General features: G+C 43.0%; 10 protein-coding genes across 10 annotated transcripts; 4 read left to right on the top strand and 6 right to left on the bottom strand.

Annotated features, from left to right (window-relative positions):
- Positions 1-721: 721 nt before the first annotated feature.
- Positions 722-8,453, top strand: CCOS01_04828 (uncharacterized protein; the record flags this gene model as incomplete). The annotated part of the gene is made up of 3 exons (XM_060453009.1): positions 722-736; positions 7,688-8,136; positions 8,192-8,453. 3 exons carry the CDS (start codon positions 722-724, stop codon positions 8,451-8,453), a joined length of 726 nt encoding a protein of 241 aa, XP_060316967.1.
- An 822-nt stretch (positions 8,454-9,275) lies between these two features.
- On the bottom strand, positions 9,276-10,592 carry CCOS01_04827 (uncharacterized protein; the record flags this gene model as incomplete). The annotated part of the gene is made up of 1 exon (XM_060453008.1): positions 9,276-10,592. The coding sequence occupies one exon, from the start codon at positions 10,590-10,592 to the stop codon at positions 9,276-9,278; it is 1,317 nt and encodes a 438-aa protein (XP_060316966.1).
- Positions 10,593-11,161: 569 nt separating this feature from the next.
- On the top strand, positions 11,162-12,757 carry CCOS01_04826 (uncharacterized protein; the record flags this gene model as incomplete). Its single annotated transcript, XM_060453007.1, has 1 exon — positions 11,162-12,757. The coding sequence occupies one exon, from the start codon at positions 11,162-11,164 to the stop codon at positions 12,755-12,757; it is 1,596 nt and encodes a 531-aa protein (XP_060316965.1).
- Positions 12,758-13,842: 1,085 nt separating this feature from the next.
- Positions 13,843-14,693, bottom strand: CCOS01_04825 (uncharacterized protein; the record flags this gene model as incomplete). The annotated part of the gene is made up of 3 exons (XM_060453006.1): positions 13,843-14,289; positions 14,340-14,421; positions 14,476-14,693. The coding sequence occupies 3 exons, from the start codon at positions 14,691-14,693 to the stop codon at positions 13,843-13,845; spliced, it is 747 nt and encodes a 248-aa protein (XP_060316964.1).
- Positions 14,694-14,736: 43 nt separating this feature from the next.
- Positions 14,737-15,471, bottom strand: CCOS01_04824 (uncharacterized protein; the record flags this gene model as incomplete). The annotated part of the gene is made up of 3 exons (XM_060453005.1): positions 14,737-15,040; positions 15,104-15,291; positions 15,361-15,471. 3 exons carry the CDS (start codon positions 15,469-15,471, stop codon positions 14,737-14,739), a joined length of 603 nt encoding a protein of 200 aa, XP_060316963.1.
- A 1,114-nt stretch (positions 15,472-16,585) lies between these two features.
- Positions 16,586-17,492, bottom strand: CCOS01_04823 (uncharacterized protein; the record flags this gene model as incomplete). Its single annotated transcript, XM_060453004.1, has 2 exons — positions 16,586-16,765; positions 16,818-17,492. The coding sequence occupies 2 exons, from the start codon at positions 17,490-17,492 to the stop codon at positions 16,586-16,588; spliced, it is 855 nt and encodes a 284-aa protein (XP_060316962.1).
- Positions 17,493-18,421: 929 nt separating this feature from the next.
- Positions 18,422-18,676, top strand: CCOS01_04822 (uncharacterized protein; the record flags this gene model as incomplete). The annotated part of the gene is made up of 1 exon (XM_060453003.1): positions 18,422-18,676. One exon carries the CDS (start codon positions 18,422-18,424, stop codon positions 18,674-18,676), a length of 255 nt encoding a protein of 84 aa, XP_060316961.1.
- A 620-nt stretch (positions 18,677-19,296) lies between these two features.
- On the bottom strand, positions 19,297-20,076 carry CCOS01_04821 (uncharacterized protein; the record flags this gene model as incomplete). The annotated part of the gene is made up of 1 exon (XM_060453002.1): positions 19,297-20,076. One exon carries the CDS (start codon positions 20,074-20,076, stop codon positions 19,297-19,299), a length of 780 nt encoding a protein of 259 aa, XP_060316960.1.
- Positions 20,077-22,219: 2,143 nt separating this feature from the next.
- On the top strand, positions 22,220-24,240 carry CCOS01_04820 (FAD binding domain-containing protein; the record flags this gene model as incomplete). The annotated part of the gene is made up of 4 exons (XM_060453001.1): positions 22,220-22,234; positions 22,297-22,581; positions 22,648-22,970; positions 23,034-24,240. The coding sequence occupies 4 exons, from the start codon at positions 22,220-22,222 to the stop codon at positions 24,238-24,240; spliced, it is 1,830 nt and encodes a 609-aa protein (XP_060316959.1).
- Positions 24,241-24,672: 432 nt separating this feature from the next.
- CCOS01_04819 (uncharacterized protein) lies at positions 24,673-25,241 on the bottom strand (the record flags this gene model as incomplete). Its single annotated transcript, XM_060453000.1, has 2 exons — positions 24,673-25,080; positions 25,137-25,241. 2 exons carry the CDS (start codon positions 25,239-25,241, stop codon positions 24,673-24,675), a joined length of 513 nt encoding a protein of 170 aa, XP_060316958.1.
- Positions 25,242-27,857: the final 2,616 nt, after the last annotated feature.

Here is a 27,857-nt window from a genome sequence, read left to right as displayed (position 1 = left end):
TTAAAGAATATATTAATAATATTATACTAATTTATTTTAAAGTCGAATTAGGTAGCTATTATTATTATAAGCCTAAAGGCTTTTATAATAAGCGTTAAAACGTACGTATTTTATAAGAGGTTAAGTAGTTATATATCCCCCCTTATATATATACGTACTTTTATTTTATAAACCTCGTTATTAACGTCGTATTTATAAATATATACTTCCCCCTAACGGAGCAATCTACCGGGGCCGTACTATATATTACGTATTAGGGAAAACTAGGTATAATATATTCTATACCTAATTACTAACTAAAATAGTTCCTAACCTTCCGCTGCCCGCTTATAGGGCGAGCTTTACTTATTTTAACGTACACAGGACCTCCTAGTACTAGCCCGCGTAGGTAGCTAGGTCTAGTATAATCTATTCTTTTATATAGGTATTATTATTACCTAGGGGGTCCTATAAGAGCTATTTAAGGCGCCGGCTTATTACTTTAACCCTATATACCTCTAGCCCGTTTATCGTAGCTATTATAACTAGGCCGGCGTTAATATACCGGATCTTAGTATTCGTACCGGCCTAGTTATCTATAGTACTTATAATATTACCTAGCTAAATTCCGTACTACTAGAAGGTACTTTACTACTTCTTAAGTATATTTACGTTAATTACGATGGCTATAGTGTTAAGCTAGCTAAAGAGGGCGCCTAGCCCGAGAGGGGTAGACTTATTAATGGGCATCTTTGGAGTAAGTTCTTATCGAGGTGGTAGTTTATATATTAATAGGTTTATTTAGTGGATTTGTTTAGTAGATTTGTTTAGTTTAAATAGAGAGTAGCTTTAGGTAATATTAGAAGCGATAAGGATAGAAAGAATCTTTATAAGCTCTATAAATATTAGCCTATTTAGCCCTTTCTTTAAAAACCTCTATGTTACTATTAAAGTTTAGAACTTCTATAGTTAAGGAAGGCTACTTCTAACTATTATAGCTAATTATTATAGCTAACTATTATAGCTAATTATTATAGCTAACTTCTATTATTAACCTTTTTAGCTAGTGCCGCCGCGTAAAGGGTAGCTTACCTATCCCGAATTAAATAGTAGTTTTTATATTAAAATTATTATATTACGTTAAGTACGTACTTAGGATATATTACGCATATTATATAATTAAAAAGTATACTATATTGTATAATTTCTTTTAAAAGCGTAATTCCGTTAAGGTCGATTTTTTATACCTATAAAGCCGGAAAAAAAAACCACTATATAAATATATACTTACTTTAATAAAAATAGGATCCCTTATTTAGGATTATAGTCGACTTTTTTTTATATACTAATATCCCTTAGTTTTTTTATTTTTATATTTATAGTATCCCTAAGTAGTTTTTATAGTTATTATAAAAAATATTTAATATTACTAAACTTCTTTAGTAAGCTTTAGAAATTAATTTTAATAAGTCGTAGTTTTTAAACTCCTCCGGAGCGCTCTAAATAAGTCCTATAAACTACTCCTTTTACTACTTAATAAAGTATTATATATCTTATACTATTTTTTTTTATAACTTTTTATTAATTAAGTATAAAAATAAAAAAAAAGTAGTCTTAGTAATAGTTATAATAATTACTATTTTTTAGATTTAAATATAAGAGCGTTATAAAAATACTTTAATTAAAGCGTTATAAAGGTTTACGGGCCTAGTTTAAATATCTAGGACTTAATAAAGCTTTATTTAGTACTTAATAAAGTAGTTTTTATAAGCTTTATTTTTATATAGTAATAGAAGTTTATTATAAGGGTTCCTTATTAACGTCGATTTTAGTATTAAGAATTATTTTTTTATAATCGGTACCTCGTTTATTATATATTTTAGCGTTTTATTAAAAACTATTAAAAATTAAAAACTTAAGAACTTTTATAATATATATAAGCGCTTATAAAGAGGATTATAAACTACGTAGAGTTATTTATAACTTAATTATTATATAGTAGTTTTTTTTCTAGCTTTATAGGTATAAAAGATCGACCTTAATAGGATTACGCTTTTAAAAAAAATTATATAATATAGTATACTTTTTAATTATATAATACGTATAATATACCCTAAGTACGCGCTTAACGTAATATAATAATTTTAATACGAAAACTGCTATATAATTCGGGATAAGTAAGCTACCCTACGGTAGCGCCGGTTAGAAAGGTTAATAATAAAGGTCGGCCGTAATAATTAACTATAATAGTCGGCCGTAATAGTTAGAAACGGCCCTTAACTATAAAAGTTCTAAACTTTAATAACGACGTAAAAGTTTTTAAAAAAAGGGCTAAATAAGCTAATATTTACTACTTATACTAAAGCTCATAAAAATTCTTTTTATCCTCATCGCTTTTAATATCGCCCAAAGCTACTCTCTATTTAAACTAAATAAATTTACTAAATAAATCTACTAAATAAACTTATTAATATATAAACTACTACTTTACTCTTAGTATATAGTTAGTAATTAATAAGCTAGAACTCTCTAAAAATACCCGTTAATAAGTCTACCCCTCTTAAGCTAAGCGCCCTTTTTAGCTAGCTCGACGCTATAGCTATTATAACTAACGTAAATACGCTTAAAAAATAGTAAAGTACTTTTTAATAGTACGGAATCTAGCTAAGTAATAATATAAACGCTATAAATAGCTAGGTTAGTATAGACGTTAAGATCCGGTATATTAATATTAATTTAGAAATTATACTCTATAGAGCTAAAAATCCTTTTAATACGGGCTATATTATAAATATAAGGGAATATATAAAGGGCCCCCTAATCCTTAATAAAAAGGAGTATATAATACGGGATCTAGCCGCCCACGCAGGCTAGTACTAAGAGGTTTTATATATATTAGAGTAAGTATAGCTCGCTCTCTAAACGGGCGGGGGAAGGTCGGGAGTTATTAATAAAAAGAAGATAACGGTCGAGTCGGTTAACTACTATTTTAATTAGTAATTAAGTATAGAGCGTAATATACCCAATTTTCCCTAATACGTAATATACAGTACGGCCCCGGTAGATTGCTCTGTCGGGGGGAACTTAATTATTATAACCCCTTTTTTACCCCTATTCTTAAGCTCGTATAAGGGGGTTATTTTAAAAGTTAATAATAATAATAAAACTATATTAACCTCTTTATCCTTATTAACCATACCCTAAAATACGTTTATTAATTACTTAGCGTCCTAAATAATTAAAAATTTAATAATAATACTATTCTTAACTATAAAGTTATTTTAAATATTAGTATTTCTAAAGTTTAGATCTACTTTCCTAAGTACTCGAACTAACTTATTATTAATATTAAAAAGTTCTTATATTTCTTAGATTATTAAATTTACTTACTTACTTATAATAGCTTATTCCTTATATACGGGATTATAAAAAACTTCTTTATTAAACTTAATATTCTTTATAATAAATACTTACTTAAGCGCGGGTACTTAGACCTTATATAAATTATATATTTTTAATATATATCTAACTAAGTATTTTATATACTCGCGGGGAAGTACTTTAAACTCTTTTTATTATATACCCCTTTTATAATCTCTATAAAGAGGGTATACTTAGTAGCTATATATATAAAGACTACCGAGATATAGAGTTACTAATTTAAAATTCCGTATTTAGTAACCCGTTTATTATTAGTATTAATATTGCTTTTATTAATTAATTTTTATTATAATAAGCAAATCTTTTTTATTAACTTCTTATAAAGTAATATTATAAATAAAAATTATTACTAATACTATTTTATTTTATAAATTCGTAAAGAGGTTTATAAAAAAGTATATTTTATAAGCTTTAGTAATTACGAATTAACTTACTCTTTTTATATTATTTACGGGTTCTTTTATATATAGAAATAAAAGTTCTATTTTAATTCTTAGCTCGCTATATTACGTTTTATATATATATTTAATATTTATAATTAAGAGGGCGGTCTTATTATTATTTTTAAAAAAGTAAATTAGAGTCCCTTTTTAACGACGAATTACTATTTCGAGGCTTTATAATATAAAAAGTACTTCTTTTTCTATTTTAATCTTTAAAAAGAACCCCCTAAGCTACTTATTATATTTATTAAAAACTATAAATATATATTATCGTTTACTAAGAAATAGTTCGAAATAAAAAAGATCTTAGTATATATAGTACTATAGCTATAAAACTCTCCTTAAAAATAATCCTTTTAAAACTACTATTTTAGTATTAAATAATATATATACTTTATACTTAACTTATAATAAAAGTTTAATATATATATCTCGAGTTTTCCCCCCGATAGAATAATCTACCGGGGCCGTACTATATATTACGTATTAGAGAAAACTAGGTATATTATACTCTATACCTAATTACTAATTAAAATAGCTCCCGACCTTCCCCTACGTAAAGTCCTCTAAGTTCTAGCCGTTTAAAGGGCGAGCTATACTTATTTTAACGTATATAAAACCTCCTAGTACTAGCCCGCGTAAATAGCTAGATTTTATATTATATACTCTTTTTTATTAAGGGTTAGAGGGCCCCTTATATATTCCTTTATATTTATAATATAGCCTATATTAAAAGGATTTTTAGCTTTATAAAATATAATTTTTAAGCTAGCGTTAATATACTAGATCTTAACGTCCGTATTAACCCGGCTATTTATAGCGTTTATACTATTACTTAGCTAAATTCCGTATTATTAAAAAGTACTTTACTAATCCTTAGGTATACTTACGTTAATTATAATAGCTATAGTATTAAGCTAGCTAAAAAGGGCGCCTAGCCTAAGAGGGGTAAACTTATTAACGGGTATCTTTAGCCTACTAATTATTAATTATATACTAAGAAAGTAGTAGTTTATATATTAATAAGTTTATTTAGTAAATTTATTTAGTAAATTTATTTAGTTTAAATAGAGAGTAGCTTTAGGTAATATTAAAAATAATAAGGATAAAAAAAATCTTTACGAGCTTTAGTATAAAGAGTAGTAAATATTAACTTATTTAGCCCTTTCTTTAAAAACCTCTACGTTATTATTAAAGTTTAGAACCTCTACAGTTAAGGGCCGCTTCTAACTATTACGGTTAACTATTATAACTAACTATTATAACCGACTTCTACTATCGACTTTTCTAACTAGTACTACCGCATAAAAGGTAGCTTACTTATCCCGAATTATATAGTAATTTTCGTATTAAAATTATTATATTACGTTAAGTATATACTTAAGGTATATTGCGCGTATTATATAATTAAAAAGTATATCGTATTATATAATTTTTTTTAAAAGCGTAATCTTATTAAGGTCGATCTTTTATACTTATAAAGCCGGAAAAAAACTATTATATACCTCGAGTTTTATATAATAATTAATAAAGAATATTAAGTCCGAAATAACCTATTTTAAAATACTAAAAGAGCGTATTATTAAATCTCTTATAGGTACGTTAATACGAATAACAGAATTTTCTATAACTAATTAATAATATAATATTAGCTAAGCTTTATAAAATACGCTTAAAGTTTATAAAAAAAAAATAGGATTAGAGGAGCTTATATTTAAAGAAAATTAGATTATTCTTTTAAATAAGCTACTTTTTAATAATACTTTTATAAAGCGTTCTTTATTATAAAGTATAATTTAAATTATAGTATTAAAGTATACTTTTATTTAATAAAGTTTTTAAGACTATATTAATATAAAATCCCTTAATATAAGTAACGTTTTAGAGCTTTAGATTATAAGTTCCCTTTTTTTTAGGTCTATTTAAAACGCCCTTTATAATATAAGTATTACGTATAATAATAAGTAATATAATAATTCTTAATTTAATATAGTTATTATTACTTAATAATATATAACTCTTAGGTTTAAATAAGCTCTTATTATTAACTAAATATATTATTTTATAACTATTTATTACTATATTTTAAAAAAGGAAATAAGTACTATTTATAAGGGTACTAAAAATTACGTTTATTTTTAAATCCTAACTCTTTATAAATATAGTAACTATATAGCCCTCGTCCTAGTTTATTAATAAGATCGCTATAAGTTAGTTAGAATATCTTTTTAAAAACCTAGGTTTTTTAAGAGTTCTATCGTTTTTTAGCTAATTAGCTTTTTTAAGCTTATTATAAAATAATTTTTATTTATTTAATTTAATAATAATAAAAACTTCTTTTATATAGCTCTTTAATATCTATATTAATAACTTACTAACGTTTCGGTTTATAAATACTTATTTTAGTTTTTAATATACTAAAGGGTACTATAAATATACGTAATTATAAGGGTACGTAACGTTATTCTTATTATTTATATCGTTAATTAAGTTAGAGCGTTTAATAAAAATAAAATAAGCCCCTTTTTAATTTAAAAGTTATTTAGTATATACGTTTTAAATTACTAAGCTAAATATATACGTAATCTCCTCGAGGGTTTTAATATATATTTTAAAAGCTATTAATTTACTAAAGGTCTTATATATACGTTAGCCCTATATAAAGTTAAGTTTAAACTTAACCGTAACTAAGAAGTTAAGTATAATAATCTTTTTATTAATTTTTAAAATATTATACGTTTTAATTTAAAAATAAGTAAATTACTATTCTTTATATTAACGTTAAGGGTTAATTCTAGTCCTTATTTTATTAAGGGCTTATTAATATTCCTTTTAAACTATATTCTTAATTACTACTTCGGAGGGTTAAAGTTTTTATTTTAATTATTTAATAATTCGTTATATACTAAACTTAGAGCTATTTTTAATAGCTTTTTAAAATACGTATTTATAAAACGTAGTATTAACTAATTTTACTAATTACTAAGTAAAAAGTTTAATATATATATTAATAATATTACGTTCTTAAGCTTTAAATTATTTATATTTAGCGTCGATCTCTTATTATTTTTAAATATTTTTAAATATATAAATCCTTTTTATAAGTATAATATAAAAATAAATTTATTTACGTAAAGTAAGTAATATAGCTAGCTTTATAAAAAGAAACCTAGCTTAGTCTTATAGGTTACTTATATTTAAAAAAGTTAAAGGGGTTATATTAAGAATTATATTTAAAAACTATTAGTAAAGGATTTCTTAGTTTCTTTAGTCGTTTTCGAACGCTTTATAGCGTATTTAATAAGTTTATAATTCTTTTTTATTACAAATTATAACTAATTATCTAAATTTAAAAAATAAAATAAGTATTATAAAAAGGTTAAAGAATATATTAGAATTTAAAGTATCTAAGTTAACGTATTTTTAAACCCTAATACCTTTATTTATAATATAAAGTATATTAAACTATTTAATTTAATTATTATAATTAGTTAATTTAGCTTAAATTAAAATAAGTACGAATACGTTAATTATATTAAAAAGATTATAAAAATCGTATTAATAAGTACGTTATTATAATATAGGGTCTTAACTAAGAGCTAAGTTTATAATTATTATAAGTTATAGTACGTAGTAATAAGTATATAGAGTATAATAAAAGTAGTTTAATATATTAAAGTAAAAATAAATAAAAAGAAAAGGTCTATATATACGATATTTAAAATAGATATGTGATTTAGTACGTAACGGGCACTTCGTAAGATGCGGTTACTATCCCTGTTACGTGACAAAACGCCACATTGGGATTCTACTACGCACTCAAGATCCTCGGCTACAAGCCCTACCATCAGCTTGAAGTTTTCAAGAATGGCGTACCCCACGTGCGCATGATGAACGACGCAGTCCGCGCGAGCTCCCAAGGGATCGGCAAGCCTTTTACCCGTGAGGACTTTGACAAGTTCTTGGGCGATTTCGATGCCATCACCGACATCCCCGCATGGTTCCTTGAGGATCTTGTTGCAGCCTACCCAGACGCCAAGTTTGTCCTCACGGAGCGTGATCCTGAGGCGTGGAGGAAGTCCGTGGCCAAGACTTTCCAGCCACTGGGCGAATTTTGGCTGTCGCCTATGATTCGCCTGGTCGGATTGTTTGACTCGTATACGTACTACATTAGCAAATTGACCTACAGCTTCGTCTACGTTCTCTATGGGGGGTATCTAGGGCCTGACAAACAGAAAGCTCAGCGCGAGGCCGTCAATGTCTATGAGAGACAGTGAGTACGAGAATGGATGGGGTTATTTCCGGACAACTTGCTGACTTACCCCCAGCAACAGGATGGTTAAGGAGCTTATTCCAGCGGATAAGCTACTCGTGATCAAGCTCGAGGAGGGACTTGGATGGGACAAGATTTGCCCTTTCCTTGGTCACGACACTCCAGATGTTCCTTATCCCAGGGTCAACGAAGCAGCAGAGTTCCAGGTCATGGTAATGAAGGACATGATAGCGTCGTGGAAGAAGACTGCTCTCAAGGTTGGAAGCTTTCTTGTTCCTTTGGTTGGGGCATCGATTTGGCTCTCGAGGCGATCTTGATTGGGCTCATCTCACCACCGAATTAAGCCAGACGCCTCCACAAAGTGATTGCAACGAAGCACCGCTGTATCGGATCGATTCAAGCACTATCCTGTCCGCAAGACTTTCTTAACTTGACCGTGAAGTTTGACTGCCTGGCAAAAGATGAGCCTTGCATTATTGTCCAACTCAAATTAAATCCACTCAGTATCAATAGCGATCATACGCACACAGTAATGGGGCAGCCTAGTGTCGAGTCCTGAAAACCCTACCTAATACTTGAGTAGAAGAGTTGTATTATTCTTGTAAATCTCAAGCAAACTGAGGTTTTTGCCGATGCAGGTCCGTGGCCCAGCACCGAAAGTGAGAGACGCACTGATCATACGAGACCTTCTGGTGTTGAAGTCGTCCTCGGACTCGTCGAATCTCTGGAGCCACCTTTCGGGATCGAACGATTCCAAATCGTCGCCAAATACTGGATGATGGTGTACAACCTATGTATTGGCGCCAGCTATCGTACCAGATGGATGAAAAGGCCCGTCTGGTAACTGAAGCGCTCCATCTGGGACGACCCATTCCAGAAGAAGCCCCCCAGGCGGGTGGAGGCGGAAAGTCTCCTTGACTACCGCACTGAGATACGGGAACTGCTGGCATTCTTTCCATTCGACAGGGAGAGATAAAGAGCCTGTTTTCTTTTGCAAGAGATGGTTCTAATGATATTATCTAAGGTTATAAAATGAAATACAAAAGTAATTTCCTTGTAAATAACAATGGTAATGTAAAGCCATTCATCGTAGCAATTAACCTCTAGACCAGGTTGTAATATATAAAAGTTAAATCTGCTTACCCTAGTGTCTTATTGAGCCAGGCAAACTGGTATCTATTCCATTCCTGCCCAGCTCCAACTTGGACGTGATACCCAGCTGTTCTACTAAAGAACTTATAAGTTGCCTTATCGCCGAGTGCGTCCTTAACAACCTCCGGCTGGCCAGCGAAGAACCCCTCGAACTCGGAATCGATGACAAGGACGGGTACGTTGATCTTCTCAACCACGTTATCAAGAGTGTACTGCTTGAGCGATTCGAGCCACAGATACGGGGAATGCTGCTTGAAGCACCACAATCCGTGTCCTAGACCCCAGCGCATCGTTGTAGGCACCTGTGGGCTATCCAAGAGCGGCAAGGCAGCCTCGTCAAATTCCTCTTGCTTGCCCGCAGCGAGGAGTTCCTTCATGTCCGGGGTCAGCTGACTGGCGTACCCCTCGTAGACATCCCACACGCCGCCATTGAGAATAAGAGCCTTGATCCGAGGCTCAAACGCAGCGGCACGAGCGGCTAGATACCCACCCATTGAAACGCCAACAAGGACCAGCCGGTCTTCATCGACGAAGCAGCCTTTGAGATTCATCAACTCGTCTATCACTGGCGTGAGAACCTTCTCCCAATCAGGGATGAAACCAATGTCATCATTGCGGCGAACAGTGGGCTGCCCTGGCCCTTCGTAGGTCATAACATTCCAGCCACGGGCCAAGGCTGGTACAACAAACGAGTGGTAGGAGTCTTCCTGGCTAGCATCGTATCCGTTGCCGATAATCAAGGTTGGCCGTTTGACCCCGTCGGCTGCAGATGTGTACCAGATTGCTTCGATGGTGAAGTTGTCTGTCGGGATCTGGATACGTACGCCAGGAACGGGCAGTGTAGCAAGCGCCTTATCGAACGCAGCGCGTTGCTCGAGCCAGAAGCCATTGATACGTGGGTCCGTCCAGTTCGCATGGTTGTAGAAGTCGGCCTGACGGTAGTAGCTCGATGCAGCGAACCAGGCTTCCCGGACGTTCAATGGATCATACGCATTGTCCGCATCCTCGGCTTGCTTTTTGGTGGATTGAGCCAACGCGTGGAAGGTCTCAAGCCAGCTGGTGAAATTCCCGGCCTTGACGTCTTTCGCTGCGGCCAAGACGTCGTTGACGTCGCCAGCCCCGAACATGGTATTTCCGAGGGTGAAGAGCAACTCGAAATGGAAGCTTTCATCCTGGCTCAAGAGGATGATGGGATCCTCTGGCTCCTTTGGCGAGAACGATGGCCCAGAGTCGCGGGAAAGAATTGCGCTAGAAGCTACTGTTGCCCCCAGGAGAACAGCACTGAACAGGGAAGTTGACTTCATTTTGGAAGGCACTCAGAAGTAAGTGTAGAGTAGAGAAAAAATGGGTAGAGTTACTGGAGACGGTGTTGATCATGCTATGATATTGTCGGCGATGCACTGCCTTTTATCTTCATTTGCCTCCTCTCGCAATCCTTTTCAGCGAGAGCAACGCACAACCATTTTACACCTACACTATGTACCAGCCATGCATCGAGCCTGTTTGCGATTGGTATTTTCCCAGTTGCGCACTCCCGGGAACCATGAGGCTATTATGAATGACGCGGCGACTAGGACGGATAAGGCAATATCTTTGCGATTGGTCGCCTTGTAATGCTCTGCCACTCTCTAATTAGTTCCAATCACCCCACGGCTTTCGCAAGTCTCATTGCTGACACTGCACACAAGCCTGGCTGATGAGGAGACCTGGACTCGAACTCAACAATCTATATTTCGTTCGCAACGCTATCTAATTTTCGCATGACGGTATCGATAACTCAGTCCCTGGATGCGACGAATCGCAAAGAGAACCGGCCGCGTGGCGACTCTCAACCAGAAGCGACATCAGTCCTGTCGATCATTGCGCAGTAGACATGGTCAATCATGGCCCCTCAAAGGGCTGCTCGACATGTCGCAAACGACGTGTTAAATGCGACGAAGACCGACCAAGCTGTCGTGAATGCTTCCGGCTGCGACGGGTGTGTGGAGGTTACGAATCACAGAAAAAGACAGGCGAAATTCGGTTCAAGGACCAGAGCACTGGTGCAAAGCTCCTTACGCCGACATCACGGTTCAGGAGCCCTCGCATGTTGACAACGCCAGAATGGACAATGCAGGCTGTCATACCAGCAAGGATTTCCACCAGCGACGAATCACTCGCTGTCTGCTTCTTTCACACCTCGATTGCGGGCTTAGGACGCAGCTTTCGCTCGACCCAGGGTTTCCTGGAGCCTCTTCTCCCTGTCGTATCCAAGGAGCATCCGGATTCTGTCCTCTCGACCGTCCTGACTGCCGTGTCAACGAAGCTCTGGAGCTTATGGAAAATCCCCACCAACAACTATCGAACACCTCATCCTCCGTTCACCAGGGCGCTGAGTCGCCTACGAGCAGCTCTTAATGATCCCCTCGAGCGGTCAAAGGACAGTACCGTACTCAGCGCTATCTTGATGCATTTCTACGAGAGCCTCGTTGCTCGGTCGACGCACCAGCATACCATGCGTGCTCACCAGGAAGGGGCTCGTGCATTGTTGGAACATGGCGCCGAGAGCGTCCCGGACTCGGATTGCCGCGCATACTTGAGGAGATACCTGCGGCACTGTGACGTGTCGACATATATGGAAATGCAACCAGAGGACACCTCGAGCCTGGATGTTTGGTTCGATGCAGGGTGGGACTATTCTACGCCGGCCAATCCGAATGCAGTCTTGGACCTGATCGGGCTCTCGATTGCCGATTTGCAAAGGAGACTATCCACCTTTATGTGCGGGCTGGCCAAGAATAACTTAGATGGCCTAACCCTCGCGACTTGGTGGCAGGAGGCTTCGTCTGTTAACGCACAGCTCTTGGATTGGATTCAGCTAGTGCCGGCCTCATGGCAGCCTTGCAAAGGGCTCGAAGAAGACAGCTTGGGTTACTTTGGGTCCTGCGATATATACCCGACCGTCCAGATTGCCACGATTTGGAATGTATGGCGCGTTTGCCAGCTCATGGTCCTGCGGATGAAGTTCTATCTGCTTGCGAAAGCGCCCCCCGAGGCGCTGCAACAAACTATCTTGATCGCTACCAAATATTCCACTTTCCCAGATCCAAATCACGGCAGGAAGTTGGTGGACTCCATCTGCCGGTCCATGCCGTTTTACCTGGGTAATCGCCAAAATCACAGAGGCTTGTACGACTTAGCGGACCCTGCGATCAGAATCCCCAACTACCACGACCAGAACTTTGACGAAGCTACACGTATGCAGTATATCCGAGGGGACGAGGCAATGAGTCTCTCTGATTATAAGCAACATATTTTGATTCAAGGCCCTTCGCACGCACTGCTTCACTTGAACAGCCTGATCAAAGTGCTGTCAAAGGAAGGCGGAGAACTTATCTGTCGTCAGCTGCATAGGGACAAAGTCGTCTGGATCAAGGAACAGTTCCTCCGGGTCTGTGAACTTAACGACCCAGTCAGTCGTTTTAGATAGTAGCAAATGACATCACCCTTATAATAAGTCACACTTTGGTATGGGGTGATGTTTCTTATTAGCTCCAGGTTCTTCGAAACCCTAAGACTCAACGTATTACGACCCAGCGGTTACCGATCAGTAATGGCCTCACTCATTAGCTATTAATATACTAACATCGATACTGGGCCCAAGGCGCACGTATTGCCCATGTTTTTCGTGCAATGCCAAGTGCATCTCGCGGGCTCATCCTCTGGCCACATCAATCAACTTCCAAATGTCGGTATGCTTGGCAAGGAAGTGATATGATGCAGGCGACAAGTCACTTGGAAAGTGGACCCAAAGGAATAGAATACATAATGCAGTGGATAAGCAAAGAAACGCTTGGCAGGTGAGGCCAGCCTCGACGATCAAGCATAGAAGATCCATACTCAAGGTGCAACGCTCAACTACGAGTCAGCATGATTGATGGGGCATAAGCTGAGGGCGAGTTAAGGGCAAAAGACTCTGCTACGAACAAATATACGAAGAACATCCCCTGAATTGGAGTCTCGAATATGTTGCAAATGGCCGCTGTCCACCCTAAAGCTAAATACCTTCTTTTGAATGTTCGCCTGTAGAGTCGGGATTCGAGGAAGACTGTGGGAACGGCCAAGCCCGGGAGAAGATACGGCTCATTCCCCGCGCGACACCCGATCTTATGGTCAAATTTGGTCATGGCAGTAATCAGTTCCCCGTCATAGGCCGAGACGGCACTCCTGCTTTGACCGCGCATGCCGGGTTGTCTTCACATGGATGGTAATTTGCAACCTTTGGGCCCCAAATGGGACAGTTCATTGAAATGCGTGTACTTTCAGTGTTTCCATCCTCCAGAACTATAGCGTGTTGAACCCCCCTCATCGGGAGGGGGGCGGGGGGCTCAATTGGGCGTGCCGGCCATAGCTCCCATGTCTGCGCCGCCTTTGATGTATTTACAATAATACTGATTTTCCTCCACGAGGCACTCAATGCTCGCTCTGGCATATGCTGCCTCTACTCATGTACTGTTTAAGGCTGAAAGAACGAAATCTTAAGACACTAGTGCTTTAGCTCGTCTTTACAAACCACTACAAATTGTATCTCGGCAGAGTTTGTGACTGGCCAGCTTTCCAATGCTCGAAAGCATCGACACTTTCCTCCAAGGCATCAAATCCCAGAACAACTTCGAGGTAGGCCCTGTCAGCAAGAGTGAAACCATCGGGTGAAGCTCCTCTAGGTTCAGACCTTAGCCAAGCATCCCTTGACTCCTGAATGGGGCCATCTGGCAAATGATATGCACGCTGATTTGACCTTGCTCCCTGAACGTTGATGGTGGTCCTAGACTTTCGTAAGTTCTCGTAGATCTCCAACATGTCCAGTACAGTGTCTCTGGTCCCATCATGATATAGACCTGAGCTCTCCAACTGCCCAAGCAGCTTTCCCAGAACAGCGCCATCTTCTACCGCCATTGCTGCGCCCTGCGCTTGATATGGCAGTGTTGGATGGCATGCATCGCCAAGCAAGGCTATGGGGCCCTGTTGAAATCAGTGATCACTTGCAGATAGTAGGTCCGTAGAATGATTACCTTCCTCCACGATTGCAATTCTTCGTGGTGACACAGCTTCCATTTTAAAACGGACGGGACACATGACAGCATTTTTATCAGTCTACGTCGATCAGGTCAGTAACAATACTCCAGTGTAAGATAACTTTTACCGGACCTTTCATCCCAGCCGACAAACAAAGCTCGCATCTCCTCCACATCCCCAGGCGCCTGTCTCATATCTTTGGGTATGTCATCTGGGCATATAATGACAAGGTTGAATACTTGTCCACCGCCGATGGGATAAAGAACACAATGCTTATTCGGGCCCATCCAGCATTTGACTGTCGTATGCTCGATCAAATCGTCTATCCGAGGGTCTTTCAAATCCTTCATCTGCTGCAAGGTCAAGGTGGCTCGATATGCAAGGTCTCCCGTCTCAGACGGTGGAGAGGGTCGGCCAAGGATCTGATCCCTCGATCTTGACCAGAGACCTCCGCGGTATTAGTAAGGACATGTTTTGCCAGTCTCGGATCAACGTCAAGAAATAGCAACTTGAAATGTGGGCAGACTGACCATCGGCACCAACGACAACATCACCCCTTACGATTTCGCCAGTCCCAAGGCGCACACTTGAGTCTTCGAAATCAATCGCCACTGCCTCCGTGCCAAGTCGTAACTCTGCGCCAGCCTCCTTGGCCGCGCTCCATAATACACCGTGGTAGTGTGGTCGAGCAATAACCCTAAGAGAGGGTCAGACTCAGCTTCATCAGCAACGCACCTCGCCACCTCGGGCAATAACTGACATCCAAAGATCGCCATAGGATTGCTTCATCTTCTCGCCGCCTTCCATCTGATATAAGACCTTGCCATCTTTGTATCGAAGGTAGTCAATTGTATTGACCAAAGTGGCCTTGTCTAGCAGTTGGGGTACGAGGCCGAGCTTGCGAAGGATCCGGGCAGCGTTAGGTGGTATCTGTATCCCTGCGCCGACCTATTGAACTCACACTGTCAGTAGCCCCCTCAAGTCTTCAGCTTCAAGGTGCATCGGAATGGCACTTACAGGCTGTAAAGCAGCAGCTTGTTCGAGAACTACAACTTCGAGGCCTTCCCGACGACAGGATATGGCGCAAACCAGACCACCGATTCCGGCACCAATAATGACCACCTTCATTTCGATTCCAGCAAACTTACATGTATTTCAGGTATGGGTGTTCATTCATGAGGTGCGATCGAAGATGTCTGAAATAAAAAGAGCTGTGCTGCGTTCCCGAGCACGCATATATAGGACGGTTCCAGCAAAACCAATTCCTCTTCACAGTGACGCGTAAAGCTGATGGAAACGACTTGCCAAAGGGGTTAATGCTGACCGATGTCAGAATGAGCTCGGAACGATGGGTTGACCGCCATTGACCGAGCTTTGCCGATGCGATAGCTAACCGTAACACGACTGACCCCATGACCATCACCCGCATTCTTCAAAGCTTCATCCCTGCAGTTTTCGAGGGAAGGCGTTGAATGATCCTGCAAATCTGCCAACAAACCTGTTTGACTACGAACTTTCTCTGGAGGTTTGTAAGAAAAAAGGCTTCCACATCGCACACCCATGTGTCACATGATGGCAGAAACTATTACCTCGTTGCCGGCACAGAGGTAAACATCAAAATTTGGGATGAAAAGACCATGCGAAAACCTTAAGTTGGCGGTAATTTGAATACTTTCGTGTGCTCTTATTCTACGTTCTATAGCCAGCGACCGGAAAGACTGGAGCATCTGTTTGTCCGATCAAAGACAGCCCTTACGAATAATTGTGCATACCTTAGGCTGGGAAAACCTGTCACCAGTTTCATGGAAACAAGTTTCATGCCAGGTAGAATCTTTGAACACGCTCCGGCAGACTCTTGAATTAGTCATCAAATAAAACTACATATGACTGCATGTGGCGTCTCGCATCGCTGCATCAGCTCAGTCGAACTCTCGTAACATAAGCACGCTTACTGCATGCCCACCTGCACTGCGTCGATTGAGACTTCAAGTTGCTGATGGCATTACGAGTTTCCCTGCATCCTCAATTCTGCCAGTCACAAAACCGAGAGGAACGTTTGGACCCCAAACATGGAGTGAATCTGGTGCTTCTGGAGACCGGGTAGCTTCAGTGTTCTCGTTGACCAGGTCTCCATCGCAATAATGTTCAAGAATGTTTCCCGAGGTATCAAACCTATGGCGAATATCCCGTTATTCCACCCTTCGGCACTTGTTCCTTGGAGTCTTGGGGATCGCGTTCATGCTTACCAGTAGTCAAATAGTTGGCTGCCCAAGACATGCCGTCCAATTCCCCAGCAGTTGGTGTAACCCTTCTTCAAAAGCCACTCGTGGCCGAGAGCTTGAGTATCCATATCATTAACCTCGAAGCTAGCGTGATGAACAAAAGGCGTCTGGCTAAACCGATGGGCGCCGAGGAAAAAGCTCTGGGTCCGTGATCAACAGAAGCACCAAAGATTACACGGCTTTGCCACTTACATGGTGGTCAGTGAAAGTGGTTCCTCTATCAATGTGCATGAAGCAAGTCGTGTCTTTGTTTGTCCGAGGGTCGAAAACCGCGTCAGTAGGCACTAGGTTCATAAGGCCAGTGTACCACTTCAGCGTTTTCTCGTAGGTGTCCTTGGGGACCATGAATCCATAATGCCCCAGCTTGTGAATTGGACTAGGCCCGTAATTGAAGCGTTTGAAACGACCTTTTCTTGGCTTTTCGTCAACCAGATTGGTGGGGGGACTCTCGTCGTCAGCAATCCGGCTTTTGTCCACATTGTCAACATCGCTTCTTGGGGCCTGGCCGTGAATGAATCCAACATAGTACCCATTCGGGTCGACAATGTCTACTCTTTTACCACCTCCAGGACCTTTCTCGCCGTGAATGCCTGTAGCGTCAGGGTGATTCGCAGCGACCTCAAGGTCGTTCTCGTTCTCCACGACCCAGGTTGCGCCAATAAATGCGCGGCGTGAGCCGGGAGATCTTTCAATTACATAGACGTACGGGTCAACACCGAAGCCGGCAAAGTAGACACGTCCGTCCTGCCGAGCCACCTCTTGAAGGCCAAAGTCTTCAAGGAATTGGGCTGCCTTTTCGACGTCGACGTGCTGATACAGCACTGAGGCCAGACGAATGACCCTAATCTTCTGTGGTGATGAAGCCATGGGTGCGACACGCGACTAATGATAAGCTGGATGGGTTTACGGACAGTGAATCAGATTACGTGCAGGCTCTTGGATACTCAAAACGGCTGGTCATATATGTAGCGCAATGCACTAGATTTCCCAACGGGATTTCGCGGACTTATTGACCGATGATGCGCCGCGGCCTTGAACGGCTTTACCGCGAATGCCGCCTGGCTATTTGACCTGCATCTGCCGGAAGACACGGGCTCCTGCTGCTAAGGGACTAACTCTATTTGACGGCTCTTCCTTTCGCTATCTACAGATTCCGGAATGAGAGATCCTCACCCGATTCTTTACTTGGTTGCTCTTTCGATTAATTGCCACAGGCTGGGAAGTCTTCTTTCATATGCTCACCTAATTGCTCTTGGCAACTCACTGTTGACCATGTCTTTCAATCGACTTGTTCATTTCGAGGAAGATGGGAAAATTAACTATGGTGATATGATCGACTCTAGTGATGACAAGGGCTTCGACGTCTTGGAGCTGGATGGTAGCCCATGGCTAGGTCTAAAATCGACTGATCGCAAGGTCAAAACTGCGAAGGTACTTCATGCACCTTGCCCGATTCGCCATTTGCTCACAATTAAGACGCTGCTTTTATGCCCCATTGCGGCCTGTCCATCATTATCTGTGTAGGGCTCAACTACAAGCAACATGCAGAAGAAGCAAAGGTATGCATAATGCCCAAGTCCTGCCCTTGGCCCTCACACAGTGTAGTGTTCCCGAACTGAGAAAAACTTACTTACGTATCGACGCAACGTCTAGTCGAAGGTGCCAACCTTTCCCGTCATTTTCACGAAGCCTAGTGATGCTTTGGCGGGGCCTTTGAACGATATCAAAGTACATCCAGACGCTCAGATTCAACTGGACTACGAAGGAGAGCTCGTGGTTGGTCATCATCGGCCACGATGCCAAAGACGTCAAGGAAGACCAGGCTCTCAATTACGTATTGGGATACACAGCTGGGAACGACGTGTCTGCAAGGAGCTTTCAACTGCCAGATGCCTCTGGTGGACAATTTTGTTATGCGAAATCATTTGACGGTTTTGCACCTGTGGGCCCCGCAGTCTGGTCAACCGAGTCGGTGCCAGATCCCCAAAAGCTTCATCTCACGACAATTGTCAATGGGGAGGTGGTCCAAGAGACGGGTACAAGTGACATAATTTGGTCGGTAGCCCAGATCATTGCCCACCTCTCTCGAGGCACGACTTTGCGGAGGGGAACAGTGATCATGACAGGCACTCCCTCTGGCGTCGATTACTTTCGAGGCGCCTTTCTCAAAGACGGTGACTTGGTAGAAGTAGGGATCTCTGGACTGGGGAGAATCGCAAATTGGATCGTCTTTTGACGCGCAAAAGAACGGGACACGAAAGAGATGTCTGCGACGTTGTTCAGAGGCTCGACTCGAAGCAGTTGAGCCCAAAACTATCACCGCATAGATATTCCAACTGCACAGGGGAGCACCAGCTATAGCACCCCTCAGACGTATTTGCGAGAAGTTGTGGTATCTCGCCCACATTTTCATCCAAACCCAATTCGATGTCGAAAAGTTCCCTCGGAGACTGGCAAGCGCCATGTGGCTCAGACGCTCCGTCATAGACAGATCCAGCACCAGACTGTCGCATACCCGATCGAATTTTATTTGTGGCTCTGAGTGACTCATTGTGCAGATTCAAATGAGAAAAGTAAATCTTGCAGTATTTTCTCAATGAGGATTGTTTCTCGAGGTTTCTCTTATATTCTATTGACTTGGAAGTCATCAGGCCTGTGAGAATCGGCACCATTAGACTGAATGAATGGTCTTGATATAGAACCGGATGTACTCACCCAGCAGCACAGAACCTAGCTCCCAGAAAGTAGCAAAGTGGGAAAGAATTAGGGCTGAAAGCTCTTGGTTGCACGATGAACTTAGTGACCGCGACGAAGACGTTGATGGATAGGTGCGGGCAGAAAGAAGTGTTCCGGCGAAGAATGGGTGACTGAAGGCGATGTATTCGGGGTGCCAACGGTTGAGGATTCTCGAATAGTCATCTCCGATTGTCGCAAAACCCGACGCTGGTGTTGCTGTCAGAATTTGTAAACACGCTTGAGTGTTTGCCAACATTAGATGCATGCCAATAATCCAATTGGCGTTCGCAAAAGTCCTGGCAGTGAAGACAGGCGGCTTAGTTTCCAGTCCATATCTCCGAGAAACTGCATGAGAGAAGTAAGTTATTGAGCTAGCGAGATCGCTATATTCTCGCTGAGACTTCTGCTGGCCTGAAGCTGCCTCGTACGCCAAAGCCATCAGATAGTTGGCCACGAGGAACCACGCTCGCTCGTCTTTGTTCGGAGAGTCGAGCAAGACTCTCCAAACCTGTGTTGGATTAAGAGGAATGACCGGTGACTCGCATGGGTTGTTGGAAAACCACGCTTCATCGCTGACCGGGAGACGCACAATGATCCTTTGGCTGTTGAGTCCTCGCGGCCTCATTGAGAGGATTGAAGCGAACGTATCAATCTCCCATACGAGCCAAAATGCTCTCCTACGCTCCTCTTCTGCCGACCACTTTGTGGACGCCATTTCATTGCCGCCGTCTTCTTCGTCCATACAGCAGACGTCGAGGTCGTAAGCTAAGCGAACACATACCCCGGTGAGTATCCATGCTTGATGACTTGGGCCGGCCGTGTAGAGATAAAAGGCCAACAATATACACCCCTGTAAATATTCCAACGTTGTTTCGCTATCGGACGATCGCAGTCGGCCGTAATATTGAATCGCCCATTCGGCGAAATTGTCCCCACGATTCGGTGGTGACAATCCCTGGAAGTACTCATTATTTGAGTGTCGCGCGGCGAGAGCAAAGATACCATGTAACAGAAGGCCCTCTTCCAGCGACACCTGGAGTAACCTCTCTTTTTGGAAACTACCATCGACAATGTACCTGGCGAAGAAGTTTGGTCGATGAAGCAATGGCAACCATGCTTGAATTTTGTCGAAGTACAAATTGACGAGCTCTGTTGCCACTTCAGCAGGTATCTCGGTCCGGTATAAATTCTTTTCTGTGCTTTCTCCAGCACCTCCCGCTTTGATTTCGACTTTTCGATCAGCTCTGGGCTCGAGACAATGGCTTGTTGAGTTGGCGGAAGTACAGCCTAGAGCCACTATGGCGTCCTGCTCCGCATCGTCTCGACAAGTCCCAACGGATCCGGAGTAACTAGGGCTCGTAGCAATTGATTGATCGCTGCCTTGCTCTCTTCCTGGAGATTGGCCCGTAGAGCTTTGGCTTTTTGGAGTTTCGTCAAGTCTGGATTCAAGAAGGCTAACAAGATGTTCTATCAGAGGCTTAGTATAAACACAATTGACGTATTCGGGATGAAATTGGGTCTAACCAAGCCTTTGAGGGTCTATCACGTTTAAATCCTTCTGTTTTGCGGGCCGTTTTCGGAATTCGGGGGCTTTCCTTTTTGTCGGGAATGTACAAGACCCGCCTGTTCTCCGACAGAGACCGCAGATGGGTTGCCGCATATCGCCTACAGGTTCAAGATCAGTGACGTGGTTAGAAACGTAGGGAAATTCAGAAGTCCTTGCATACACCTTGTCTTCTTGCTGCGTTGGAAGAAGTCAGTACGATTAAGCCGGGAAGAGTAGGAGAACCAGTGATGTGACCTTAAGTCATACTCTGTAGGCGGCGACTTACCGTCGGCACTCGATACAAGCGCGAAATCCCCTCTCTGGGGGAATAGCTGCAATGATATTGCTGTCTTTTGAGACCCGGGCATCTTTTGTCGGTCCTAAGCCAGTGATACTTGCTTCGGCCTCCATCTGGATCAAGCCTGTGCAACGATAACGATGCTGGAGGAGACGTTCGCGACTCTAGAATTGCAAGTCGTATGCAGTCAGGACAAGAATAGCCCCGGAAGACGTAAGGCTTTGGGCGATATGGAGTGGATGTAAACGACGCTTAGAGGACGACGATGAGCATGTCGATGTATGACTGAAGCAAATTCATGTAGCTTGGAGATGTGCCCCGCTGGCTACCCCAGATTCCAGGTGAGGGGCCGCCCGGGGTTTACGGGATGTGATGCAGGGGCTGCTTGGGCACAGGTCGCTTCAACGGGAACTAGACCGGCAACGCATTCCTCATGGGGTAATCAAAATCGACCCTCTTTTACATGTATCATCTACCTTGGACCTAGTATACTTTCAAACAAGTTATTCAATTTCAGCCATCTGTGATGCTCCGGTCTTCTCCTGACACTCTCTCAGCATCTGCAAGCCTGCATGGCACGCCTCAATATGAAAAGGTATTGATAGTATGCAGCTGCTGACTGGAAATGCCATTATATGGGAATATGTCGAGATGATTGCTGAGAACCTCTGAGCTTTAAAGTTTCTGAGATGGCCACACTAAGTACTCCGTACTTAGAACTCAGTATCAGTGTGGGGACGGTCAACCACGGCGTTCCGAATTGCCGTCCTTGGGGGCACATTGACTAGGCACGTGCGGTCAAGTGAAGAACCTTGGACAAGAGTTCAGCCGGATGAAGATCACCGCGGTGGACGTCGGCATAGTGAGAGCGGTCAACAATATTCTCGCCAGATCGAGGTGCTAATTTACAAAAAGCCCAAAGTCATCTGAGGGAAACATTGTCGTCATTCTGAGCTGTGTGACTTTCAACCAAAGATTTGCTAGTCGGAATCGAATTATTCAATCGCGTTAACCATGAGCTCGACAATTGTACGTCGAATTTTGTTGCTCAACTGCCTGGTTCGACGTTTTTATGACTGATTATTTCGCAGGTAATTGAGCACCACGTACCAGTCTTGGTCGTTGGCGCTGGTCCCGCTGGGTTGCTTCTGGCACTGCAGTTGGCGAAGAATGGTGTCCAAAGCTTGATAGCTGAACGAAACCTAGATTCAACGAAATGGCCAAAAATGGATATCACTAATTGTCGAAGCATGGAGCTGCTTAGAAGACTCGGGATTGCCGATGACTTGCGGGCTCAAGGCGTCCCACAACACTACTCTTTCGACGTTCTCTTCAGTACGGGCCTCTCAGAAAATGGAGAGCTCATTGACAAATGGGTAAGCTTATGCTTGCCCCGATACCTCTGCTAGATCAATGGCTTTGTAATTCTCATGAGAAAGTAGAACCTTCCTTCGCCAGACGAATGGCGCCAGCGCATCCATGCTTGCAATGATGGTTCCATGCCAAGGGAGCCATACCAGCGCTGCAGTCAGGCTATTTTCGAAGCCTGGCTGAAGCGTCGCATAGAGTCCGAAGAGCTAGTCGAAGATCACTTCGGCCTCAAGTTCGAAAGTTGTGCAGAAACCTCCGACGGGGTTAAATCGGAACTCGTCAACACCGTCACTGGAGAGCGGCATATGGTCACCAGTCAGTATCTGGTCGGCTGTGACGGCGCTGGCAGTAGCGTCCGTCGGCAACTTTACATCAAGATGATTGGTGGTCCTGTGTGAGTTAGCATGGTTTTCCATCGAAGACTAGCAACTTGAGTCTCTAATGTGATATTGTCCAGACCTTCTGCGATGTATCTCATTCACTTCAAGTCACGAGATCTCACGGCATTGCACAAGCAAGGCCAATTCTGGCACATTTTCTTCACCAGCGGCAGCGTCATAATATCTCAAGACGAAGTTGATACATGGACAATCCATCTTCCCATATCTCTCGACACTGATTGGAAGTCCCTTGATCCAACAGAGTCCATATACCGAGGGCTGGGCGGGTCTTTGGCTCCTTATCCCATCAAGGTGGACGAAATCCTCGTTTGCAGCTCGTGGCGCCCAAACATCGCTATTGCCGAACGTTTTGCTTCTGAAAGTTTCAGAGTGTTCTTAGCCGGCGATGCAGCTCATCAAAACATTCCCACTGGTGGATACGGCATGAACACGGCTGTTGGCGACGTCTTTGATTTAGGATGGAAACTATCGGCTGTTCTTAATGGCTGGGGAGGGCAAGAATTGCTCCGCTCCTACGAAGTCGAACGAAAACCGGTTGCAATTCGCAACATCGAACGGTCTGGTCAACATTTTCAAGTTCACCAGACTTACGTCAAGTGGGTGGCCGACGGAGGCTCAGATGTCCTTTTCAATAGGGAGGAGCGTAGACTTCTGTTTAACCGCATAAAGGCACATACCGAGACCCACCAAGGTGAGAACAAGGACCACGGAATCGAAATGGGATATCGGTACAACGCATCGCCTGTCATCCTCCAGAACGAAGCTGGAGAAGGAGGACAGGAGCCTTCATGGGATCCGCGAACATTTGTGCCATCCTCATGGCCTGGTGGGCGTGCTCCTCATGTCTATCTTCGGGATGGCAAAACCAGCATTTTCGACCTGTTTGGAGTAGGATTTTCAATCATTGACTTCACACAAGCTGGGACCTGGAGTCAAGAGTTTGAGGCAGCAGCTGGAATGCTCAATATTCCGCTGACGAAGGTTTATTTGCCCGGAGAGATCCAGGCTAGGAAGGTGTGGGGTAGAGATGCGGTTCTCGTCCGTCCTGATGACCACATAGCTTGGAGGTCACCACTCGACGGGAAGAGACCGGATATTAGAGCAGTCTTAGAAATTGCATCAGGGAGACAACGGCAGACACCTTTGAAGAAAGACTGCGAATCTTCTCATGCGTTGGAGGGTATCAAGCAGCACGGATTTACATCAACCTTGGGCAACGTCGCAGACAACAGAACTGACCTCCTTGCCCCGTTTCAGCGCTGAAATATTGCTAGACTCCCAGAATTCCGTAGCAAACCACTCTATTACTAGGTTTATGTCTCAATTGCCGTGAGAGCGATCAACATAATCGCATCATGAGCCTTGTGAAAACAGCAAGCGCTCCTCTACGTGTCTGTTCGTCAAAGAAATGCCATCCCAGTATCACAATGGTTTTCTTCATCCTTTCTTCGTTCAGCGCTCCCGTATTCATCCCTGAAGTGATCCAAGCAACGCCAACTCCCTTGTGTACAATATGCTGTCATGACCGGTAACAAAGAAGTGCATCTCGCTATACCCATCAAATAACGTTGGCAGAACGCAGAAGTGTGAAATACAATCTTTTCCCAGCGTTGTGCAAAAGTCCGCTATGAAGGACACCATCTACTGCCTGCCAAACTGTCAATACCGATCTGCTAGATATATGCTTCCAAGAACTCACTTGCGACCCGACGATCTAAACGACACAGTGAACTCAGAGCCGTCCTTCAAGTGAGTGACTTCGTGCGTGAGGTCGTCAACTTGCTTCATTGTGGTCTCCAATTTCTGCACAGTCTCGACAATGGTTTGCTGATGAAGATCAAGTCGGTGGCAGGAATTGGAAAGATTAGTGCCCATCGGCGTGTTCTCCTGGAGGTTCTTGTAGTGCGCCTCCATCGCGCGGAATTCCTGGGTCTCAGAAAGCAGGTGGTCGAGCTTGAGATGGATATCGCCCAGGGATTTATCAATTCCGCTGCGCCATTGGCGAAACTCCTCCACTTCGGGATTGGCAGTAGGAGATGCCGGAGCCTTCGATATGTTCTCTGCCAATCGGACGTCAGGCCACTGGACCATGCTCGTTTGTCCCTAGAGTGACACGTCGTAAGTATCGCGCCACTCTAACAACAGAGCTCATTAAATACCAGAGGAGGGACAGATCGAGCTCCTGGAAATTGTCCCGGCATCTTGGGCCAGTCTCCCATTGCGGCCTCCCGCTGCCGCTTGTTGTTGGAGACTTGGCGGTCCATCGCTCTTGATGCGGTCGCAAACGACCTCGGACCTGCCGGTGAATGCTTCGCGTCGAGTATGATACTTCTTAGTGTACAGGATTCGTGCAGAGTTAACGAGTCTCGCGTGTCGTGCAGTTGATAATGATGAGTTGACAGAAACTTTTTGCTATTTCGCGGGAAAGGTTCAGTATGGATTTGGTAGGAAGGATCGTGAGGATGGAAGGAATGGAGAAGATTGAGTTGAGGAAAGGAAAGATTGCTTCTTGGACAAGCCGGGTGTGGTTGTCTTAATTACCAGAGCCGGCTTCACCTCCCACCTCGCAACCCAGAGATGGATACACGTCTGGCAGGTGCGGCACCCGCATCATTGAATATCTATAAGATGCGTGTCCCACTGAGTCCTGAGTCCTACTTTCCCACTCATTTCACCTTTCTTCTTTGTGTATCTCATGATCGTACTCAGCCTGCGCAAAGGTGAAGTCAATGGTGGAGTGAGGCCTCACCAAGGCCCCACAATTGCCCCTTTGGACCAAGACGGCGAAGCGAAGTTCAGACGAACAAACGGCAACTTCCTTTGCTGCCTACGGAGACAGACGGGCCGTAAACGTAAACATAATGCTCCGTTTAGCCGCTGGGTGTTCACCTTACTTTGGATATCTCCATTAAGTTTGATTCGAGACCTCGTACTTGACTGCAACAGGGTCCGATGTCTGTGTCACAGCCCGCCATCACAGTCTGACTCATTGTTGCAACAAGTGGAAGAAGAAATAGTCTCGAATCACAAACAAGTCGGAGATATCCCGCCTCGGCTAGTTTGACACCTTTGAGAAATCGTTCACTCGTCTTGGAAGCATAAATGAAGACCACTGATGACGTCTATTGAAACAATCACAGGAAAATTGTTCCTAACGACACCGGCCGGAACCCCAGACACGCCCGCTACAACATATAATTGAGGTTTATATATCCTCTGAGGCCAAGTTTACCCCGTGAAGTGATTGATGAATGTTGCCGTATCCAACAAAAAGGAACTAAGCGAGCCATACTCGAGTCAAGCTGAACTCTCGAACCAGGCTGGGCTTGACTGTCGCTTGTCAGGTCGTCCGAATTGGGATGTCTGCTCATGCACAGACAAAGTTGACTTTGCCAGCAAAAGCTTACCAGACCAACGGTCAATGCCGTTGAAATCTCTCCACTTTCCGATTCATCAGAAGCTTGAAATCTCGAGAAGCCCAACTTGGGACCTGATTGGAGCTCTGGAAAACCGGCTGTTCAGCTTGTTTTTCGGGAGGCAACCGCCGAGAATCTAATTCGTGATAGCCTTAATCAGTAATCTTAAATTTCAAAAGATTTAGTTAAATCTTCTTTTGAGCTTGATTCTAATCTTTAGACTGCGACCCTGAAGGAAAATTATTTGTTCTTCTTTCGAATGCCTCCAGCCAGGGGCTTACTGTTACATTCCGTTTATCCGCCTGCGTGCACTGGCGTACTCATCGGAAAATGACTGGGACATCGCCATCCCATAAAGTTCCGCATGCCCTACGATGACCCCTGTGAAGATGATTCAGGTTGTGAGCACTATCAGTAGGGCTGCCAGGTCAGGAGCCGGAGAGGTGGATACGACACCCTTCTTGAGGTGCCTTTGGTCTCAACAAATGTATGTTCAACTCGGTTTACGAGGACCGCCAATCCACCACCCACACCATCTGTTGACCTGCTGTGGCTTTTTATCGTCGCCAAGGCTGTCTACCCGCCCTGGCTATGCTCTTGGCGCGTGCTATGAGCTGCAAATATCTCACGAACACTACCGCAGATGAGCCTCACCACACCAAGCATTGCGAATGGGGGCTTGCTGCTACTTGGCAGCGCTTGGCGCTTGGTTCTGGGCTTTCCATAAATAATCCTCCAAGCGCAAGTTCGCAGCAGATTTGCAAACGCCTGCACACAGCCACTCTAAGTTGTTCGTGTCACTGTGCTCCATGACTAATCTATCTTGTCTAATTTGCCTCTTGGTCTCAAAACATCTCGCTATCCTCTGGGTACGACTTCATTGTCTCTGGTATCATTTTGCCTTTGTTGATCACCCGGAGCCGAGATGAGAGAGTTGCCCCTGTGTTTACACTGGCTTAGTCTTTCGGCACCGGCTAGCCATTTCCCTGACCTTGAAATGGGCTGCCTACCTGCCACCTTGGAGGCTCGCGGATCCAGCCGACAGCGATTGCGAAGGCATGAATGGAAAAGATCAGACACAATTGCTCCCCTCCCTCACTAGCAGCCTGAAAGTTGGCCCAACGCCCGTTTGTTGCCTTGAATCGGGGAGGGAAAGTGTGGTTCAAAGCACAAACCCGAGTTCGTGCCGTGCGTAGCCCGCGCGCGCGTCGGTTGGTGTTGGCCGACCTGGACTAGGCGCAGCAGGGATCCGTGTGGAGGAGAGACTAGTAAATAATGTCCGAACACCAAAACAAAATCCCACTTGTAGCCGCAAAGCTTTGACTTGCTGGAGAGTGACATGTTCACAGCTGGAAACAAACTAGGTTGCCCTTGGTTAGGGCGGCTGGGCCTTCTCAGGTGGGAATGGTGGTGAGTTTGCTGATATGACAGAGAGGGACTTATTTTCTGCTCTACAAGAGCGAG

Source organism: Colletotrichum costaricense (genome assembly GCF_030867565.1).
Source record: "Colletotrichum costaricense strain IMI 309622 chromosome Unknown Scaffold_4.1, whole genome shotgun sequence".
Classification (NCBI taxonomy): Eukaryota; Fungi; Ascomycota; class Sordariomycetes; order Glomerellales; family Glomerellaceae; genus Colletotrichum; species Colletotrichum costaricense.
Note: the sequence above shows the minus strand (reverse complement) of the source record. Positions and strands in the feature narration are given on the sequence as shown.